Source organism: Hyperolius riggenbachi, chromosome 4, assembly GCF_040937935.1.
Source record: "Hyperolius riggenbachi isolate aHypRig1 chromosome 4, aHypRig1.pri, whole genome shotgun sequence".
In the NCBI taxonomy this organism is placed as follows: Eukaryota; Metazoa; Chordata; class Amphibia; order Anura; family Hyperoliidae; genus Hyperolius; species Hyperolius riggenbachi.
In genome coordinates, this window is record NC_090649.1 from 320,144,702 (window position 1) to 320,161,000 (window position 16,299).

The 16,299-nt window shown below is 41.3% G+C and overlaps 1 protein-coding gene across 1 annotated transcript in view; it reads left to right on the top strand.

Annotated features, from left to right (window-relative positions):
* Positions 1-16,299, top strand: part of UST (uronyl 2-sulfotransferase) — a 337,418-nt gene that overhangs the window by 188,593 nt on the left and 132,526 nt on the right. Inside the window, exon 2 of the mRNA XM_068231724.1 lies at positions 2,101-2,144. Coding sequence (XP_068087825.1) covers positions 2,101-2,144 — 44 coding nt within the window. The remainder of the gene's footprint in view (positions 1-2,100; positions 2,145-16,299) is intronic.

The window sequence follows — 16,299 nt, forward strand, 5'->3', positions numbered from 1 at the left end:
CCCGCGATCGTGCACGCCGCCACCCGCTCGCCCGGAGATCAATGAACGGGAAAATCCATTCCCGTTCGTTGATCTCTGCCCCCGCAATGATCGGCATGCTTCCACGAGAAGCAGCGCGATCATTGTGAAAAAACTCAATTTCCCAACCTCCCTCGGAAGGACGCTTGCAGGACGCCTGAAAAAAAAATGTGGCCATCTTGTGGCCAAAAAGTAATACTACACCCCAAAAAAATTTTCACATACAAATACATTATTTTCACTATTCATTTTAACTCATTAACTCCCACACTCCCCAATTGTTACCAATAAATTTTTTTTATAATATTAAAATAAATTTAAAAAAATTACAATAAAAAAAAACTTAAATAGTTACTATAGGGACTGAAATCTTTAAATATTTATACCAAGAGGGTATAACACTGTTACTTTATAAATTATGGGCTTGTAATTAGGGATAGTCACAAAACTGAAAAAAATGCACCTTTATTTGCAAATAAAATATTGGCGCCAAACATTGTGATAGGGACATAATTTAAACGGTTTAATAACTGGGACAAATGGGCATATAAGTTACATGGATTTTAATTACAGTAGCATGCATTATTTAAAAACTATAATGGCGGAAAACTGAAAAATAATGTTTTTTTTCCAAATGTTTTCCTATTTTCCCATTAAAACACATTTAGAATAAAATAATTCTTGCCATAGTGTCCCACCTAAAGAAAGCCTAATTGGTGGTGAAAAAAACCAAGATATAGTTCATTTTATTGTGATAAGTAATGATAAAGTTATAGGCGAATGAATGTAAGGAGCGCTGAAAGGAGAAAATTGCTCGGATGCTGAAGGGTTAAAACCCCTCAGTTGTGAAGTGGTTAATATGCATGAAACAAGCATGGGTATATCTCTTGTAAAGCACAATACATGTGCTTGATAAAATTAATTTATCTATGAATGTTTTTAATTGATCTACTTGTATTAGTAAAATAATAAAAACATGTTTTACATTTTTGTATTGATTTATTATTAATTGTAGAATGTTATTGACTGTTTTCACATAAATGTTTTACCTTTTTGCTTACAAATCAAGCAGAAAGGGATAGAGGCACTGTGATACAGCCCCATCACAAGCTAAATCTGGGAAATTATTTGGACGGGGAACTCCATTTATGCAGCTACTCTAATTGGCTATTGTAGAAACTATGAAGCTTGAGCAGCAATAATGGCAGAAATGGAGATAGGAAGGGAGTAGAACATACTATAGATGGACATACCTGCAACATGGGATATATGCTGCAGGAACTTATATCTATATTGCAGAGGCGGGGGAGTAACTTAAACTCTACCCTCTTCCACACTTCCTGAAGCAGGTCAAAACAAGATAAAAATAAAACCCTTAAGTGTGAAAATATTCACCCGATAGAAGAAGTGCAACACCAAAATTCACCACACGAGATCACCAGTGTTCCTCCGACTACTATGTAGTCTTGGCACCTGACGTGTGTGTAGGGGAAGGGGGGGGGGGCGTCATGCACTGTTCAAATTGATGCTGATGGTATGTTTGGTGCAGTCGTCTTCAGCCCTGCATTCAAGTAATCCTTTCAAGTACTGATCCAGTGCCAAAACTACCTTGGCATTGGGTCCAGATGATTTGTTTCTAGTATATTTTGCTTAACAAGTCCTGCTGTGAAGTGCCTGCTGTAATCACAATTAGTGTGAGTGCTACAATAAAAAATGTTGTACCCTTGGCATCCCTACTGATAATCAGGACTCTCAGCACCTTCGCAAAGATAACAATTCTGTAGGAGAGAATGCCTGTAGGAGAGAAGTCTGACCTCAAGCTCTTTGCAGATGACCAGTAATGGTACCAGATACATTACAGGGACTTGTTTTAGATGTAGATTCTTATAAAAAAAACAATAGTGTTGCCATGGTTGCAAATAATTCTGATTTTCTTATGGAAAGTTTTAAAAATCCAAACTTGCCTAAAAATTTAAATGCAGTCATTAGTAACAATAAATGACAAAAAGTTATTTATCAATTTTAGCTTGCATCACTCTTTAACAATATTAACGTAGACTGCTTTTTTTCCCTTTATTTCAGGTAATTCAACATTTTTGGATGATCATGGCCCTCCCACCCCAAAGGTAATAGTATTCATTTATGAATTCTCTTGCAAACCTCACCTCATTTAATGCTTTTAAAATGCTAATTTCACTTAAAAGGTAGCGTGATAAGGTGAGCTTCATCATGGTTTAATGTCTGCAGTGGAACCATTAATACACTTTTACCTGTTTAAAGTGATGCCAAAAAAGTGAGATACTTCCCTATGCACAGGAAAGGCTCTGGATCCTATAGAGCCTTCTCTGTCTTCTCTTGTTACCCTTGTTTCAGCAATGCCACCCCTGTTGTGTGTACACACCTGTGTTCCTTTGGGAGGCTTCAGAAGCACTTGTGTCCACAAGTGCTTCCAAAGGGTAGCTCCGTACTGCGCGTGCTCACTGCGCATGCGTGAGCGCACTTACACTCCCACTTGCACATGCATAGTACGCAGCCGCCAGTCTTTCAAAGCACTTGGGTACCTGACTGCTTCCAGAGCTGCGTGAGGCAGTGAATTAAATGAGAGTGACGGCGCTGGGGTGGGGAGTACTAGAGAGGACAGGGGAGGCTCTATAGGATCCAGAATCTTCTTTGTCTATAGGTTATTATCAAACTTTTTGGGGATAGGGGTTTTACACTCACGTTAAAGTGGAAATCAAGATGACGTGTTTTTCATAGTTTTGAATGGCATGAGGAAGGGTTATAAACTTTGTGAAGTGTTCATTGCTGTCAATGTCCAACTTTAGAGAATTCTTCTCACCTCCATTGCCAGACACACAGCAGAAGCCGGGAGTGAATGTCCACAAAAGGGAAGGGCAATGCCGCAAATCCATCCATTGGTTGTAGAAACAGGTGTCACCAATGGGAAATTCATGCATGATGTATCTTACAAGAACAAGAAGGAAGGTTTAACCCTCACTTATGGGGACACAGGCAAGAGTAAGAGCCTTATAGCTAGTGCCCCTTAAAAACTTCAGAAGTCTAAAATCTGATCTAGGAAGCACAAGCTTTGCAGCTTGCTAAACACAAAAGCACTGTGGCCTGAGAAAGCAGCCAGAATGCTTTCAGACAGAATTGAACTGCTTAGTGCAGCTGGGCCATTATAAGGAGGTATGTATTTGCACTCCACTTATCCTTATTTAACTGCCTTGTGACCCTGTGAAATTGAAAGAGAATACTTGTCTCATCTAAAAAAAAATCTTGATTATATCCCTGTGAAGGTTGCTTAACCACTTAAGGACCAGGGGTGCTTTGCAGGATCTGTGCTGCGTGGGCTCTCCAGCCCACAGCACAGATCAGGAATAAGGCAGGGCGACCAGACTTCCCCCCTTTTTTCCCCACTAGGGGGATGACCTGCTGGGGGGGGGGTCTGATCACCGCCGCTCCGTGTGGCCTCTCAGAGCCCCCCTCCGCAGTGCGATTCCTCCCTCTCTCTCCTTCCCTCCCTCCCCTTCGCACTATGGGCGGCACAGGATGGCGATGCGTCCTGCACCGCCTCCGCTTCAGCTTATCACACGGTGGCGATCCCCGGCCAATCAGAGCACGGGGATCGCCGATCACCTTTATGGCGCTGCTGCGCAGCAGCGCCCTATTAATGTAAACAGCGGGGATTTCTTCCCCGCGTGTTTACAATTAGCCTGCGAGCCGCGATCGGAGGCTCACAGGCTGTTCACGGAGACACCCTCCGTGAACTGACATGGAACGGCCACTCGAACGAGCGTCCGTTTCCATGTAAAACCACAAACGACCAGCCGCGTTAGTTAGCTGTTAATTGGTTAAAGTGATCCTGAACCAAATGAAATTATTTAAAATAAACGCATAATGTACTTGCAAATGAATATTACATACTTACCTCGCCATCAGTTCATCTCAGAAGCTCACCATGTTCTTCTAACAACGATTCCTTACAGTTCTGATAAAGTTTTGTCAGAATTAAAATATATCAGTAGCTGTCCGTTATATATCAGTTGCTGTCAGTTATAACTGAAAGGACAACAGATGAGCAAGGTAATGTCCATGTTTACCTGTGGCTCACGTGGGTGATATTACAGTTTAACAGTGTTCTGACCAGGAAGCTGTTATGGGATAGTGGCCATTTTCAAAGAGATTGATGAGTAGACTACACGGGAGGTAAGTATGACGTGTGTATGCTGTTGTTGACTTTAATGATCAGTTCAGGTTTGCTTTAAGCCTACTGGCAGTATTTTCTGCTGCCTGAAAACAAATAAACAAGTTTAATCTTCTCACCAACAGAGAGCACACTGAATACAAAGAAACGGTGTGTGTGTGATTTAGGGCCCTCTCCTGGGTTTGAGTATAGTGAGGAGCGATAATGCTTGGGCTATTGCATTCACACACACTAACTGCAAGATCTTATAATTCCAAAACCAGGTTTATTCAATGACAACCTATCATTGCTTTTTTTTTTAGTTACTTTTTTTGTTTGTTTTGTTTACACTGAAGAGCCAGCACTATCCACTAGTTCACAAAGGGAGCAAAAATCACAAATCGTGATTACAATCATGATTTTGCATAAAAAATGTTTGCATTTTTTCTGTGATTTGCGATTCCCATTCAATGGAACGAGAATTGCTTTACAATCAACCTCAAAATGCTGCATGCAGTGAGTTACAATTTATGCAAATGCAGCACTGAGAATGATCCCATAAGGATACATTAATCACAGCGCTTTGCTGAATCTCTGACAAGCACCTAATTGTGAACCAGCCCTTAACAGAATCTCACAGGGATATTCAACAATGAAGAAAAAATCTCTACAAAACGATCAAGTGTGTAAACAAAAGTTACATGTGGGAATGTCTTTCACTGATTAGTGATTAGTTTTTGTTTGTAATGTATTCCCGAGTTCAATGTAATGGATATCCAAAGCACAACTGCTTGTTTGTCACAAGAGATTTGATACAAGGAATTAAAGAAAGCTTCACATATCTGTTTTTAGAGTTTTTTCAATTTTCTAGTGTATTTTTTATAATTTCTCAGTTTGGATGGGCAGCTGTAAAGACAGTCACAGGCCTTTAGCTTTATCCCATCACCCACTGCCCCAATGTTGTGACTGCTACAACTGCTGTCTGCACTGAAATGACTATAAATAGAGAAAATATCTAGTATTTCTTAGCAAATCCATTGGTACGATGAATTTATGAGAAATCATGATTTAAGTGAACACTTTATCCCCAGATGTCTGAAATAGCTCACTCACCTACATAGGCAGTTCCTCAAATCTTGCTAAAAATAGCGCCAAGGGAAAACTTAGTTTAGTGCCAGTGTTGTGTGGACTTGACCGCCTGCCAATGCTGTTATTGGTTAGAAGGAACACTGTACCTGATTTATGAATGTGGGCCTTGCGTAAGCTAATGTGGGCTGCTTATCTTCCCATTTTAATAAAAAAAGTAAAATGACTGTATGTCCCTTTCACTTGGTCTACAAATAGTAACTGGGCCAGATGTGGTGCTAATATATAAACATTATTAATCCTCTGAGGACTGCATAATTGGTCACAGAGATGGGAGCTAATTCTCTGTACATGCCAGGGCTGCGTTTACTCAAAACATGGCATGGATTTGGCTGCTGTACTGTGTGTGGTATGCCAAGTTTTATCAGCTCAGAGTACATGGATATCACATAGGACATCTTGTTTTCGTTTGTCCTTTCTGGTGTCTTTCCAAGCTCTCCACACTGATGAGGTCAGCTCATCTTTTATTAGTAAATGGTCTGTCAGTACATTGACCTTTATATTTCTGCATAATATGTAGAAGATGACTGCATTTTCAATTTAGAAATTTTGTGTTGTGTCACATATGTAGACATAAAAAAACCCCCAATATAAATCATTCAAGCATTTTATCCTTTTTATATCACTTTAAAACCTCATAAATCTGAGATTAGTTTTCACATCAGGTCACTCATTGGACAATTGGCTTAAAAAAAATATTAATATGCAATTCTTTGCTTAAGTCATCTGTCAAAGTAAAGGTAGCCATACATCCAACAATGATGAGCAAATTCGACCAAGAGACATGTCTCTCCCTTAATCAAATCTGATAAGAGAGAGATCTGTCAGCTGCCTATACACCGCAGGCTGATTCCCGATTAATTTCAGCATGAATCTCACGGGATTCATCTTAGCCAGCCGCATCTGCTGCCTCGCTGCTGTGTGTTTGTATGTAATGTATATGTTTTGTAATGTGCATTTATACATTACCTGTCCTGTGTCATGGTGTCTATTTGTCTTCCGCCTCTCTTCAATTAGCTGCATACATGCTGCCAGCGTGGCGCATGTGTAACGCCACTTGCTATGCGCCGGCAGTGTGTATACAGCTATAAAAAGAGAGGCGGAAGACCGATAGACACCGTGACACAGGACAGGTAATGTATAAATGCAAATCACTGCGCATATACATTACATACACACACACACATTGTGGGAACAGCACTGGGGGTTTCGTCACTCGTCCCAATATCACTCGCCATTACCGCCGCACCCAAAATTGGTTGCATCGTTGATTGGGCATGCACTTGGCAGCACCGATTTTCATCTGATTCCGATTATAATAATCAAATCGGATGGTCGATCGCCCGCCAAGTTGCCTGATGTTTGGCCACCTTATCAGTTATGCTTTCCACAGAATGTTGCCTTCATTCTTTCCTTCCCATAGCGGATTTCTGTTTCTGTGTTTTGCCATTTTGCTTGTTATATCAGTACTATGCATGGAACAAGGATAATTCTTAGCATTTTAAGCAGTTTCACTGCAGCCTGTCAGAAGAAACAGATAAGTATCAAGAAGAGTCATTTTATAATCACTTAAATCCATCCTATACCATCCATCCTAGTGCAAACAAGAAGCTGCCAATTTTTTTTCTTAAAGAGACTCTGTAACATTAAAAAACGCCCCTGGGGGGTACTCACCTCGGGTGGGGGAAGCCTCGGGATCCTAATAAGGCTTCCCACGCCATCCTCTGTCCCACGGGGGTCTCGCTGCAGCCCTCCGAACAGCCGGCAACAGACCCGACTGTGACTTCAATATTTACCTTTGCAGGCCCCAGCGGGGGCGCTGTGGCTGCTGTTGGCTCCGAAGTAGACAGAAATACCCGATCTCAGTCGGGTCCGCTCTACTTGCGCCTGCGCAGTAGAGCGGACCCGACGGCTATCGGGTATTTCCGCCTACTTCGGAGCCGACAGCCGTCAGAGCGCCGGCACTGAAGCCGGGAAGGTAAATAATGACGTCACCGCTGTACGGAGGGCTGCAGCGAGACCTCCGAGGGACAGAGGACGGCATGGGAAGCCTCATTAGGATCCTGAGGCTTCCCCCACCCGAGGTGAGTACCCCCCAGGGGACGTTTTCACGTTACAGTTCCTCTTTACCATCAGCACATGAACTGCTGTGATGAGATAATAGCCATATATGTATTCAGTATGCATTCTTAATTTTTTTTTTTGTGCCAGGTGTACTTTTACTTTAAGTTTGCTACTAATTTTGGTACACCCTTAAAAGGTATCTTTTCAGACAAGCATATAATGTAACCTTAAAGGGAACTGAGCACATTCTCTTTCACTGGAATCTCTCCTGACATAGAAGCTGCCATGTTCCCCCCTCCCCTTCTCACATTCCTTATTTACAGAAGTCAGAGATGCTATCTTGACACATTGACACACACCATGGCTTTGAAGACACACTCCTAATTACTCACCCCCTTTGCTGATGAAAGGCACTGTTTACCTCTGGTAATTAGCTCAATAAAACAATTAGAGGTTCCTGAAGTCTGCCGATGGGGACGGTCGGCAGGCCTGCTCAAACAGCCTAATTTAACTACTTTGAATGTAAAATACAAGGTAAAATTAAAGTTTATTTTAATAATGAAACAGATAGTCGGCATGCATTTTTCATGTGCTATAGAAATGTCCTGAGTGAAAAAAAGGTGGTTGGTTCACTTTAAATCACTAATCAGGATCTGCCTTATACAGAATCAGACTTACTGACTTTCTTGCCTGGTTTCCTCCCATAACTTCCTAGGTTGCCTACATTTATGCCATACTTTTTACAGGGCAAAAGGAGATGATGGTGCCTATTCATTTTCTATGCCGGGGATTTGTATCCTCATAATTTACCAAAGAACAATATGACTGTTTCCCAAGGTTTTACAAGACTTGGTAATAAGACAAGTCAGAAAGATCTGTGGGCTTAAAAAGTACACGTATTACTTAAAGTAGTGGTCCTCAAACTAAGGCCCGCGTGCCGAATGCGGCCCCCTGAGGCTTTTTTACCGGCCCCCCACACACAAAATGTTTTACTTATAGATGCGGTCAGCTGCATCTTTGAATATTGTTGGTCCGCATATAGAATAGCAGTGCTGGCACCACCCATCCACATGGAAGCCAGAAAGCAGTAATTCTCTGGTTTCCAATCAAATTCCCCATCAGGTGACACTGCTGTCCAATTGGGCTGCAGGTTGTCACCTGGGTATGCTTCACTGTCTGGCCCGCAAAGACTTCTACATCATTTTATGTGTACTCCGGCCCCCCCAGCAGTCTGAAGTATGTTTACCCGGCCCTCGACCCAAAATTTTTGGGGACCCCTGACTTTTGATATAATGAATAGCATGTGTAGTACAGATAATTAATAGAATATTAGTAGCCTAGTCTCATATTTTTATTTTCAGTTATCAAGTTTTTTTTCATAACATTGCATCATTATCTAATATTTGCAGTTTACAAACTACACTCTGTATTTTAAATTATGAAACAGAGCAGAGCTATTGACCCTTTGAACTTCCTTGCAGTAAAACCTGATCCGAAGCGTCTTTCACTGTTTCTTTGATCAATAAGTGCTTGAGTAAACAGCACTGTCTTTGACCCAAGTTGGGTTGGGGAGCTCAGAGAAGTTCTTTTGCATAGATAACAATTGAAGTTTCCTAACTCTTCCTGTTCTGGAAACAATATAAGACTCGTATATTTGCTCCTAATGTACTATTTCTTAGATGAACTAAACATACAATTCATTATAAGTTTATTTTCACTTCAGGATTGCTTTAAGCCGGCAACCAGCATACTAGGCTGAAGCTTTTTATGACAACCACTGGAGAAGTAAAGCTATGTGGTAGTTTCCAACCTTTGTATTTCTGTTCTCTGAAATAGACCTTTGTATGTCTTTGTTATTTCTTGTGTGACCTCTAACTGCTTTGTTCCTTATATGAATAAGCTGTTATCTTTACCTAACTTAACTTTTTTTTTATAAAGACGAGGTTTATTGTAGTGCAAAAATAAAGCAGTACAAATATATCATAAAAGCACAGCAACATAAAGAGAACCAACATAAATATCAGGCATTTTCAGAGATGAGTATACACATATCAAAAAATGGAGAAATGACGAATGTCAGATTAAATCATACATAAAATATGAATATATACGCACCTAACAACAGAATAAACCTCACCAAAATTCACTGAACCAATTAAGAAACCCTACCTGTGGTCTCGCACACCAACAAAATCCACCCCCAAAGAATCACTGACTAAGAACCAAGTCTTTTTTTAACTAGACTAATATCAAGAGATGTAGACTTCCATTTGAAAGCGATACTCCATTGAGCGACCATCAACATATATCTATACACAGGGCCATTTCTAGCCCCGTTCAGCCGGTTCTGCTGAACGGGGCGCCTATGAAAGACAAATTGGGGGGGGCGCCAGGCAGAAGGAAAGGATGTGACGTCACAGCTGGCTGCTCCTAGGAGCCGGTGCAGCGAGAGGCAGGAGGAGCTGTGCCGCTGTGCGCACCAGCCCGAATCGATCACCGGCTTCCTAGCTAGCTTACTAGCTAGATCCTTCTGGGCGGCGAGTGCTCCTGCGTGTTGACGTCACCGTCACGTGACAGGAGCGGCCGCGCTATTCCATCCTGTCACGGACGTTTTCTGTTTTTCAGCATTGTGTGGCGGAGGTGGAGTCTTTTTGGCCAGTGCCACTCGGGCTCCTCGCTGCCACTGCTGCGCCTGCTAGTAGTGTGTGCCCAGCCCAGCCAGCCTTGCCCTTGCTGCCGGCCTGCCGCTGCCTGCCCGCTAGCACCTCCGGACCCCCACCGATCCTTCCAGACTTCAGTTGCACCTGGCCTGCCATGATGATGGACAACATGGTAAGTAGGCAGGCAGTCTATGTACTGCACTGCCAGTGCCAGGCTCTCTCTTTCTGACGAGGGGGGCGCTCTTTTTACCCTGGGCTAAAGTCAGATGGTCGACTCTGACAGACTGGCTACACAATATGGGCACATATACACCTGGCTACATAAGTCTGTCTGGGCACATATACACCTGGCTACATAAGTCTGTCTGGGCACATATACACCTGGCTACATAAGTCTGTCTGGGCACATATACACCTGGCTACATAAGTCTGCCTGGGCACATATAAACCTGGCTACATAAGTCTGTCTGGGCACATATACACCTGGCTACATAAGTCTGGGCACATATACACCTGGCTACATATACTTGTCACATATACACCTGGCTACATATACTTGTCACATATACACCTGGCTACATATACTTGTCACATATACACCTGGCTACATATACTTGGCACATATACCCCTGGCTACATATACTTGGCACATATACCCCTGGCTACATATACTGGCACATATACCCCTGGCTACATATACTGGGAACATATACCCCTGGCTACATATACTTGGCACATATACCCCTGGCTACATATACTTGGCACATATACACCTGGCTACATATACTTGGCACATATACACCTGGCTACAATATACTGGGCACATATACCCCTGGCTACATATACTTGGCACATATACCCCTGGCTACATATACTTGGCACATATACACCTGGCTACATATACTTGGCACATATACACCTGGTTACAATATACTGGGCACATATACCCCTGGCTACATATACTTGGCACATATACACCTGGCTACATATACTTGGCACATATACACCTGGCTACAATATACTGGGCACATATACCCCTGGCTACATATACTGGCACATATACCCCCCTCCCCCTGGCTACATATACTGGCACATATACCCCTGGCTACATATACTGGGCACATATACCCCTGGCTACATATACTGGGCACATATACACCTGGCTACATATACTGGGCACAAATACCTCTGGCTACAATATACTGGGCACATATACCCCTGGCTACATATACTGGCACATATACCCCCCTCCCCCTGGCTACATATACTGGCACATATACCCCTGGCTACATATACTGGGCACATATACACCTGGCTATTTATTTTATTATTATTATTTATAAATTATTTTGAGTATTTTTTTGCTTGCTGGTGGTTTAAAAGATATTTTATTGACACGTTTTAAAATATCACCTTGGAGAAAACTCAGGTGAAAAAGTGAATTGCATATGGCCCCTTGAGCTTGTTGGTTAGTCTGTAGGACTACTCTTTTTAAGTGTATTGCCTACCTTTATACTACAGTTCTCCAGCATCACCCTGCCTGCACCTTTTAGTGAAGTGTTGTAATTTATTAAAAAAAAATAAAAATAGTGAGTTGGTTTCAAGAAGCCTTTTGACATGATTTCAATTAGCAGCTCTGATTTTGGGGAGGGGGGCTTGGAGGGTTGGGGGGGGGGCATATTTTTGGCCTCTCGAACTGGGTGAAATTTAGCCTAGAAACTGCCCTGTCTATACATAACACCAAAAGAACCTGGAATCAAGTTATTTGGAAGATAACGGAGAGCCCGGGGGGAGTCAGGGGAACACAAACTTTAAACATTTCCTGAAAAAGAGCTCACCACGCTGCCCAAAACTGACCTGCAATAGGGCATTCCCAAAAGATGTGTAAAAGTTCCAACACCACCACAACCCCTATAACAACTGGGAGAGACCGTAGGGTAAATTCTATGCAATCTGACAGGGAAAAGGTACCACCGAAACAGCAATTTAAATGGGGTGTCCTTAAAAATATCGGACTTCACCACCCACACAATAGCCTCCCAACAAGAAGACCACTGCGAGAGGGATAACTTTTCCCTTTCCCAAGACCTCACATACGGTAAAACAACATCGGCCGACTTATTTAATAGGTGAATGTATAACACTGAAATAGATCATTTTTGCCTAGAGAAAGCAAAATAAAAATTTTCGAAAGTAGTAAGCTCTAAAGAGGGAGGAGAAGAAAACTGAGACTGGAAATAATGTCTGATTTGGCAATATCGAAATGCCTCTCTCAAAGGAGCATCTCTGCCAAACCTGAATTGTTGAAAGGAGATGAACCTACCACCAATCCAAAATCTAGAGGCAGTAATCAGTCCTCTTTCTGTCCACCAAGAGAAATCCCTAGAGTTACTAAAAGCAGGTGCGGACTTAATGTACCCAGAAATGATAACCTATGAGATGGGATAGAAACCAAATTAAACCTAGGGGCTACATTTAACCAAAGTTTGAACCAATGAAGAAACTATTTTGTTAAAAGCAGCTAATGTTGGCAGATCACGCCTAGTCACCACAGTAATAAAATAAGTCAAATAGTAAGGTCAGACAGAATCGGCTTCAAACAATTTCCAGGGAGGAGATGAAATTGAGAAACCCCAGTCAAGAATCTGATTAAGTTTAGCAGCCAAGTAATAATGTCAAAGACTAAGGAGACCAATGCCACCCTGCAAAGGGTGCCTAATTAAAATCTACGCTCTAACCCGGGCAGGTTTTGCGGTCCAAATGAACTTGTGAAGTTGAGATTGCATGGGAGCAAGCGCTGTCTTTGATAAGGTAATAGGTAATAACCAAAATAAATACAATAGTTTTTGAAGGCTAATCATTTAGCAAGCTAGATTCCGACCCAACCAAGACACCTTATATTGCATCCAACTCTTAAGCATGACCATCCAGGAATGAAGACTTGTAGAAAGTGAAGACTGGCACCATCTGGATGTATCAAAGCTCTTTTATTGTTACATAGACTCCAAAGACATTCTGTGCAAAGTTTTCGGAGGACGGATTTCCTTTTTTAAACTTATGTCAGTGTCTAAAATCACAATACATTCGCTGCGCTTTATTTAGCAACAAGACATGGAAACTAACCAATCACATTTAGTCATCGCCTCTGGCGACCAATCCCCTCCCGTTCCTTGGAGCAGACTTAATGGGGAACTATAAACTTAACATGTAAATGTGGACAGCCCGGATTGCCCATCCAATGCCGGGCAAGGGCGGAAAGCCGCGCCACAAGCACCAGTGACGACACTGAGACGCCGACCAATAGTCAGAGAGGCAGGTGGAGCCACCATCTCGGACATGCCCTAAGGAAGAGCGGACCAGATGGGAAACCTCGCTGACAAGGAGAGCGTGAAATAAACAATTTTACTTCCGTAGAGGAAATATGGTAAGCAATATTCAATTTATTGGACACGTAAAGGACAACATATTTTGTGGGCTTTACATGCTTCTTCAGGCCAAAAACTATAGTGTCTGTAATGCTGGGAATACACGTTAAGTTTTTACTTTAGATAGATGGGTTCGATAGATAAATTCCAACCTGTTGGATCTGGTCGATTCTACTTTCGTTTTGATTCTCCTCATTCAAGTGAATGTAATTGATAAGAAAAGATAAGGAATCGAGAGGGGAATCGAGCAGTGAATCGAGAGTAGAATCGATCGAAAGTGAAAACGACGGCAAAAACGAACGCAAAAACGCATCGTGTATTCCCAGCATAACTCAGGCACCTCAGACTTGGAGCCCTCTAACGGGGTCAAATTGTTTATTTCACACTGCTTCCCAGATGTTCACAATGGTTTGGGGTGCCTCCTCTCGCCTATTCTGGTCACAAGTGCTCGTCACTTAGGGCTTGAAGCTAAAATGCCATGCCTCTGACATAAAAACAAGGCCAAAAAGGCCAAAAAACAAAAAGCTGTTGAGCAGAATAATGGCAGCAGATGCTCTGAACTGTTTTAATTAAATTTGAAATATTTAGCTAATAGAGAAGTTAATGCTTCTCACTTATGCAATACTATCAGTGAAAATAGTGCAAAGACTCTTGGGAACTCCTGTGTGAGAATGAGTCTGGGATTACATAGAGAAATAGAAAGATCTAAGACGGACGCAATCCAAAGAAGAAACATGATTATAGTTTTGAACCAACTACCTGTCTAGCTCTTTACAAAGCTGTGTACAAGTGTAACTAAAAGGGTTGATGCTGTTGGTTTCATTTAGGTTTTTCTATGTATGCATTTATAGGTGTAAACACATGCAATTGTGGGTTTTTATTTGATAAATGGAAACTATTAATTGCCCTGTTTGGTAAGCATTCTCACTCCACAGCATTTTTTATAAGCCCATAATACTTTTGTTCAGTTCTCTATAGCAAACCAAAACAGCCATGACTAAGCAGAGGATGGGGTGTTCAACACTATTTGTCATTAACATACAATGCTGCTTTAACATCTTAGACCAGAAGACAGTTTTTCAGCCAAGTAACTTGAACCATAAGCGTCTGAAGATTTATTGTCAAGGGTCATACTCTTTGTTGCATGGATGGATCAAATTATCTGCACATGTAAAGACTAGGCATTTCTTCCAGCTTATTTCCACTGAAAAAGTTGCTTGTTGCAGTCACAGAATGTTTAAAGAACAAAATAAGAATGTGTCAAATTCAAACTATTTTTTACTCTGGCTACACCATTGGATCTTTCTACAGCACAGCCACTTGCAAATAGTTCTGTGGGAGATTTTCCCAGATTTGACTTGGCCACTTTTGAAAGAACAAGTTGTTTAGCAACCAAAGTATCTAGGTTTGTACAAAAGAGGTCTTCCAACGTTTGCTGATACAGATAGTGGTCTTAATCACAGCCAAACAGGCGACAAGTCATCTTCCTCCCGTACAATGCAATTTTCATCATATTTGAACTAAAACAGTAAAATCTTTTGGCATCAACCTTCTTTATATGGGTACACAGCCAGGGAATTATCCATTCCACTGCAAATAAAGTTCACTCTATTTGCTTAAAATAGATGTGACTTGGAAATGAAAATGGCAGATCTCCCAATTCCTCCCTTCTAGCTGTTAATTGCAGCTCTTTAGAGGACTTTGCCAGCTGTAACTCAGTCATTAACTAACTGCAATCTCAGTCATCCGAGGGTACAAACATTCCACACCCTAACCTACATTTTCATTACTGTCAGAGCATCAGGACAAAAACTGGTGGGAAAGGAGGCAGGGTTGCTTTCCCTCAAGCAGTGTCATTGACATTTTTCAACCCAGTTTTGGTATTTCAAATTTACAATTAGAGCTGTTTTTAGAGCATAATCTATTTGTAGTCTCATCCACGCTTGCACTGTCTCCTTATGATGATTACATTTTCCTACATGTTTCTGATTCAAAAGAATAATAGTTTTTCATTTATCTCAAGTTTGCTTAAAATTTGTTGCATATTGCTTATCGGTTTTATGGATATTTAGAAGTACTTATATTGCATTTTATAAAAATAATGCTTATTTTAAAGAAGGTAGTGGGGTGCTTGAGTGAAGGTTTTTACATAATCATTCCATTACGTTTAAGGGACAATATTAGGTAATGGTTAGTTTTGCTTCTGTAATGTTTTATTAAATGTTGTTGCATGTGTTTCCTCCACTAATACAAGCCCATGACATCAGACATTCTTGCTGCTAATCATGTAACTAGAGGGTTGCTAGCTCTGTAGTGCCTCATCATACTGACAGAAGCCCCTGTGCCCTTCAACACCATGCTGCTAGAGGAACTCTAGTCATATATAGTAGACTGTAGGATACCCACTTTTACAGTCATTTCCTGGTTTCAGCATCAGAAACACTTTCTATTGCTATATATTGTTGTAAATTAGTATTTAGCCCCACCCTACCAGCAGTAAAGATTTAGCCACCTTTGATAAATGTATGAATGTAAATTATTAACTATTGACCTTGTTTATCTTTTCCCTGCACTCAGATCCGGTTATCTTCTAGGAAACAGTTTTTTGACTGTAATTAGAGTAATGAGGGTAATCCTATGGTCCAACTAGGTCATAACTAGAGAAACTGTTTGAATGTTTAACGCTTTCAAGCAGAAAAAGATAATAAAAGTAAAACAGCCTAATTATTTATATGTTTGGCACTGAACATATACACATTTAAAGCATCATGTCACATGTTACCTCAGGTACCCTTTATTA